The sequence below is a fragment of the Rhinoderma darwinii genome, chromosome 13 (assembly GCF_050947455.1).
Source record: "Rhinoderma darwinii isolate aRhiDar2 chromosome 13, aRhiDar2.hap1, whole genome shotgun sequence".
Classification (NCBI taxonomy): Eukaryota; Metazoa; Chordata; class Amphibia; order Anura; family Rhinodermatidae; genus Rhinoderma; species Rhinoderma darwinii.
The window spans coordinates 57495028-57501553 of NC_134699.1; the positions used below are offsets into that span (position 1 = coordinate 57495028).

General features: G+C 48.7%; 1 protein-coding gene across 1 annotated transcript; it reads right to left on the reverse strand.

Annotated features, from left to right (window-relative positions):
- Positions 1-1964: 1964 nt before the first annotated feature.
- Positions 1965-6152, reverse strand: ACTG1 (actin gamma 1). Its single transcript, XM_075845859.1, has 6 exons — positions 6044-6152; positions 4428-4558; positions 4099-4338; positions 3336-3774; positions 3068-3249; positions 1965-2977 (listed from the first exon to the last, which is right to left on the reverse strand). Exons 2-6 carry the CDS (start codon positions 4551-4553, stop codon positions 2834-2836), a joined length of 1131 nt encoding a protein of 376 aa, XP_075701974.1. The 5' UTR covers positions 4554-4558; positions 6044-6152; the 3' UTR covers positions 1965-2833.
- Between the last annotated feature and the right edge of the window lie 374 nt (positions 6153-6526).

The following is a 6526-nucleotide window of genomic DNA, read 5'->3' on the forward strand; positions in this document are numbered from 1 at the left end:
TTCCTAGCGCTGCGTTAGCCATATAAGGAGGATTAGCTGGAGAATCTTTGGGAGGGGTGTCCTGAATTAAAACTCCAGATTGTAGAATTCCTTCCAGGATGTGACGACAACGTCCTGCCGCGTTTTAATCTCTAGGATTTCATTTTTTTTATTAAAATCGTTCCTGTTAGGAGACAAGATCTCGGGGTGGAGGGGGGGGGGGGGGAGTAAAGGGTGTTAAGACCACCACCCGCTTTTCTCCTGCTGGCATTGTATTAAGTGCAGAGCAAGTACAAACATGTTTTTGCTGAGGTAATGATCCCGCTTGTGGCGGCTGGAAAGTGGCTTTAATGCCAAGGCCGCAGTTGGGCTCTGGAGGGGGCGCACAGGGACATCTGGCATCCAAAGGACCTGATAACATGTCGGTTCTTTGTGCACAGACAAAGGAATCCCAGAGAGCTGCGTGCTGAATCATCAGGGGGTCCTCAGGCAGACAGCCCTAAACAAAAGCGCCACATGGGGTGGGCATTAACCCCATCACTGCTGGACCCATTTCATCCCGCCGATGCCTTGAAGAACGTCACAAGCCAGCAAAGAGGAGCAGCATGGCACATTATCCTCATTAGTGGGCTGTCTTATAAAGTGGGCTGACTGGTACACCTGGCAAGTGCTTACCATAATAAGATACCCCTACCGGCATCAGGAGCGCAAGAAACTATAGCACTTGCTGGTTCTTGGTGCCAGGTTCCCATGAAATGGATGTAGAGTTCATGCCTGTGTTTACATGTTGTATTTGTGGTCTGCAAAGGGGGTTTTGTTTTTGCCAAATGGTAAGGTGGGTGAAACACTGGCATCAAAAGCCTACGACTTGGCGCTCACCCTTCCTGAAGTAGCAGCATGAGGCCGCTGATTAACCAATTACTTTGCTAGAAATTAAATTTTCCTGTCATATTGGGGTTCTCTACAGAACGCCCCTTTGTTAACCACCTGCTCAGTGTGTTGCCAAACCAGATTGGCATAATTTACTGTGTAACGGTATAAGACTGCCATTGCTGGGGGCCAAGCAGAGCCCCAGAAAAAAAACAAAACTGAAAACTGCAGCTGTCTAGACACCATGTACACACAGGGTTGTGGGACTTCACCCGCCCAGAAAGGGGCCTCTGCCTACTACCTCTTGTGAATGGAGCAACTCCTGTGCAAGGCTGGTGCTCACCCGACCCCTTTGATTAGTCATATAGCCATCTTATGTCATTATTGCAGACCACCCAGTGATTGGCACTACAGTGAGTAGTGCCAGTTTGTTAATCCTGTGGGCACCACTGCTAGTTTGGCTGGGTTCACACATTTGACTAAAGATTGGCATGGCTTTTAAACAGACCACAGGGCAAAGCACTTTCCTGGTTCAGACCTATGGTAGACTGCCGATTAGTGGCACAGCCGTTACTAATGAAGTTGCTTTGCCCTGTAGTCAATTTGAACCTAGCACTGATCTAAGCTTTGGTGTGGCAGCATGGTGGCTGTGTACCGTTTGACCCAAGAGTACCCATCCTCATTGTGTAGTGTATGATCATAGTCAGTGTGGATCAGGAGCATCTTTGTTGGCACATGTGGCATGTCTCCAGGCTATAGACTTATGCAAAACTACAACTCCCAACTGTGTGGGTTGTAGTTTTGCAATAGCTGAAGACAAGTTTGAGAACACTGATGGCGCGTGGTCACATACATGTGCGACTAGCAGCCCAGAGGTTCCCCCCCCCCCCCCCAAGACTTATGGCCGTTGACCTGTCGGCCCTTGTAGTCAGATGTGTAGTTCAGCCAAGTCTGGTGGTGGGAAAGCCCTTTGACCATCACCTGCGGTCAGCCGAGCATAATCCTTAGGGGACGACAACTAAACATCAACTGCCCACCTTGGTTTGAGAATGTACCCAGAACCCCCCCCCCCCCCCATAGGGTTGGACAGATAAGAATGAGAACGGACAAACAGGTTCTTTTTACTGCAGCGCTTTATTTCTTACACAATGAAGTGTTTCCGGGAGTTACAATTTTCAGCTTCAGGATGACTTACAAATTTTGGTTTTCTACTGTTGTGTGAACATTAAGGCAACATACAAAAAAAAAATGTACATAAATTAAACTTGGACGAAAAAAAAATTTTTTACAGGTGTAACTTTTAGACCCATGTTCAATGTTGGGAATACAAACGGGGCTGAGAGAAAACAAAACCTGGTTCTAAGGCCTGGTGGCCATTTTTGCTTTTTTTTTAGATTTGACCATCCTAGAAAAAGTGTGGCAAGACGAAGTGAAAATTCCTTCATGAACTCCTACCAGCCTCACAAGTGAAAGTCTGGAATATCAAGCGCTATGAAAGAAAAAAAAAAAAATTGGATACCTGGAAGCCTAAACCTCAAGATACCCTGTGCACATCTCCAACCTCGACCTCACCCTCGGATGTCACCCCAAGTGGTGAAGTGTCATTTACAATACTGTCGCAGATCGGCAGCCTTTCACAGAAATGCTTCTTTTCTACGCAAGACTTAGCTTAAAGGGACACCCAGACTGAATGCCAACCAGGTTATGTATCGGAGATGTGGACAGGGTATGGATATGCTAGCACTGACACCGTGGGAATGGTTTGAGAGAGACAGGTCCAAGTCTTGCATTACAAAAACAGAAAAAAAAAAATAAAAAATCCCCAACAAGACTGACTTAAGTGTCTCATTCCTAGGGCAAGTTCGTATGGAAGTTGGCTCTATTCCAGTTTCACGAGGCTAGCATGAGGTGTACACATTTGCCGAGGCAAATTAATACTTGAAGAACTCATGCAGCAAATGCAGAGCATCTGCCAGCAGTCCATTTAGAAGCATTTGCGGTGAACGATGGATGGGCCGGACTCATCATATTCCTGCTTGCTGATCCACATCTGTTGGAAGGTGGAGAGGGAAGCCAAGATGGAGCCACCAATCCAGACAGAGTATTTACGCTCAGGTGGTGCAATGATCTGTTAGGGGATAAGATGCCATTAGTACACAGCACTATAAACACCGGCATCTCAAGCACCTGTGGTGCCCACTCTGAAGTGACAGCTTACCTTAATTTTCATGGTGCTAGGAGCAAGGGCAGTGATTTCCTTCTGCATTCTGTCAGCAATACCAGGGTACATGGTGGTACCTCCAGACAGGACAGTGTTGGCATACAGGTCCTTACGGATATCTACGTCGCACTTCATGATGGAGTTGAAGGTGGTTTCATGGATACCGCAGGATTCCATACCTACAGAAGACAAGTGGTTAGTTTAGTACTCAGTACACGACAGAACCTTCGTCACGTGATGGCGTAGACCGAGACCAGATACATACCCAGGAAGGAGGGCTGGAAGAGGGCCTCTGGACACCTGAACCTCTCGTTTCCAATGGTGATGACCTGACCGTCAGGAAGTTCATAGCTCTTTTCCAGGGAGGAGGAGGAGGCAGCGGTTGCCATCTCCTGCTCGAAGTCCAAAGCGACATAGCAAAGCTTCTCCTTGATGTCTCGCACGATTTCTCTTTCTGCTGTGGTGGTGAAGCTGTAGCCTCTCTCGGTCAAGATCTTCATGAGGTAGTCTGTCAGGTCACGGCCGGCCAAGTCCAGACGCAGGATGGCATGAGGCAGGGCATAGCCTTCATAGATGGGCACTGTGTGGGTCACACCATCCCCAGAGTCCATCACGATACCAGTGGTACGACCAGAGGCATACAGGGACAGCACAGCCTGGATAGCAACGTACATGGCTGGGGTGTTGAAGGTCTCAAACATGATCTAGAGGGAAAAACAAACAAAACGACAATGTTACTCTATGCCCAGTGCATTGGCACACCCCAAACCATGCCGAACATGCCATCATGCAGGTTATAAAAAATAAAAATCCAAAGTGTAGAAAGAACAGAACAAGCAGAAACCAAAAAATAATGAAACAGAAACCTGAGGCTTCAGGAGGGAAATGCCAGGAGAGGTACAGAGCCCTGGAAATGTTGGAAAGAAAACGGGGAGTCTGAGAAAAATGGAGAATGAAGTTTACAGGAAGTGTCCCAAAGAAACAAGTTAAAGCTGAGGGGTTGGGTGGGGGAGGGGGATGGGACAAACCTGTGTCATCTTTTCTCTGTTTGCTTTGGGGTTCAGGGGGGCTTCTGTGAGAAGGACTGGGTGTTCTTCAGGGGCCACACGCAGCTCATTGTAGAAGGTGTGATGCCAGATCTTCTCCATGTCATCCCAGTTGGTGACAATGCCGTGTTCAATGGGGTACTTCAGAGTCAGGATACCTCTCTTGCTCTGGGCCTCATCACCTACATAGCTGTCCTTCTGACCCATGCCTACCATGACACCCTATTAAAGAGCAAGACAGCGTTAGCTACAAGTCACATGACAGGAAGTAAAAATAAAAAAAATGATATTTCTTTTTATTTATAACAAACCTGGTGTCTTGGGCGCCCAACAATGGAGGGGAAGACAGCACGGGGAGCATCATCTCCAGCAAAGCCGGCTTTGCACATACCAGAGCCATTGTCAACAACGAGTGCGGCGATTTCCTCATCGGCCATTTTTACTGCAAAAGAAAACAAAATTGGGTTAAAAACTAATTATGGCCTCCAGGATGCACATGAATATTACACATACTGCACAAAGAATGCCAAAAATATGAGGCTGGCATCAGAACTACAGCTACCACTTTAAATAAGCACATGTAGCTGCATAGAGACCTCCGGTTAATAGTGCCAGGGCCTAGAGTGCCATCTGGTGGCAAAAGAGGGATGCCACACCCATCCTGCTCACACAAGTAATGGGGAAGGCGAGGCCGCCAGGTTAGAAGTGCCAATTCTAAACAGAAAGGGCACTAGCGCCAGCCATTGGTTTTCAGTGTGATCGTTATACAAAGCTGCAGTGAGGTTTAGCAATGCATGGGTATACATGAATGCAATAAAACATTAAATGCAAACGCTGGCAATACATGGAAGTCTCAGATAATGCAGGCCTATATGGGTATAAGCTGGCACACCCAGTGAGGGCCTCGCCCCATGACACATGCGCTCACACTTGGCAATAACCTTCAGTCTAATCTTTTGACCACACCTAGCTCCGCAGACAAGACACAGGAAGTGACGCAACTCTAGCTCCACCTACAACAGGACGTTTGAATTCACCTCCCACCAGAGCCAATCAGCAGTGCTGTGCCCTTATATGGAAGAAAAGACTAGTCCTGACCACACCCACTAAGGCAGCCTGCTTCTTTCAAAAACCCAGGGCGTGGTTTAGCCCATTCACAGCGTGAATGATAGGGGAGATAGAGCACCACGACTTAGTCATGTCCAGAGGAGGGGTGTGTCAGCTCATGACGCATGCACCCCTTTCCTGCTAAGTGGTGCAGTCGTCCCGTCCCCCCCACTCTTAGTCTGGCGCCTCAGCCTGCGTAAACTGACAGCGTAGCTCACCACGCCCTTCATGCCGAGGCCTCGTCACCCTCACTGGACAAAAGCCGGTGGCTGCCCCACCCTGCAGAGGCACTTGTCATCCTGCCAACACCGGCAAGACCCAACATTACTAGGCAATATGTCGAAGTCAAAGCCTTTGCTGGGCCTTCTAGTGCGACACTTAAATCACTTTACTGCTACAACGCCATTATATGCACACCCAAACCTTCCAGAGACTTCTACGCATGCTACGACTTGTAATTCCTCGACACATGAACATTCAATAAATTCCTCAGCAAGACGGGACATTAATTCCACCTCAACGACCTTCACTTACGGCTCGTGCTTCTAAGGAACGCTGGGATTTGTAGTTCCACGACCTATACGTTCCATAAATGCAGTGTACTGCGTCACTACCGAAACTACGAGCTTACAACCCATGGGGCTGCAACCATTCCCACCCACCGGATACCGAGGGCCGCCAAATACACATGCAGCACCAGGACACCGCCCTGAAGGGCCCACAAAATACGGGAAGGCCGCCAATGCTTTAACAAAAAAAAAACCAAGATCGTACATCCAACCAGGCCGCCCCGGAGTAAAGCTTCTAAGATTTCCTTTACCTTAAGAGATGGAGGGGGTTCCTTAACGGATACAGAAGCTGGATTAGAAGTTGCTGTCAGGTCCGCTGCCGCCGGCTGAATGAGACTCACTACTGGCCGTTATGGTATTTAAGTTCGCCGGCTGGAAGCTCCGCCCACAAGCGCACAGACAGAACATCGCCAAATATGGGCATCTTTCAGAAACAAGAAGCGCCATTGGCCGGCGGGGCGGGTGAGGAGGTGTGTCTGGGGGGCGGGAACCACGCCCCTCCCGGAACCCCTGAAGCTGCATGAGACTATGGCGGGCGGCTGGGAAGGCGTGTGAGGCCCTGACCGCGTCACGAGAGCCGGTCCAGCCCTGCAGTCCTCAGTGTTTATTAGACATTTATTGTTGTCTTCTTGTATGTATGCGGATATAGGTGCAGTCACCAAATTCAACGCAAATTAGAGTGCTAGCTCCTTGGTGCAGGGCTCTATAAACGTTCATGAAGGAACCCCTATAAG

Bases quoted from the DNA above. Each gene is read 5' to 3' on its own strand.
- ACTG1 (XM_075845859.1), bottom strand. From the start codon at position 4,553: ATGGCCGATGAGGAAATCGCCGCACTCGTTGTTGACAATGGCTCTGGT. The intron at 4,339-4,427 runs GTTTGTTATAAA...GCTCTTTAATAG, and splicing joins TTGGGCGCCCAAGACACCAG to GGTGTCATGGTAGGCATGGG. The intron at 3,775-4,098 runs GTTTGTCCCATC...TTTTCCCTCTAG, and splicing joins ACAGAGAAAAGATGACACAG to ATCATGTTTGAGACCTTCAA.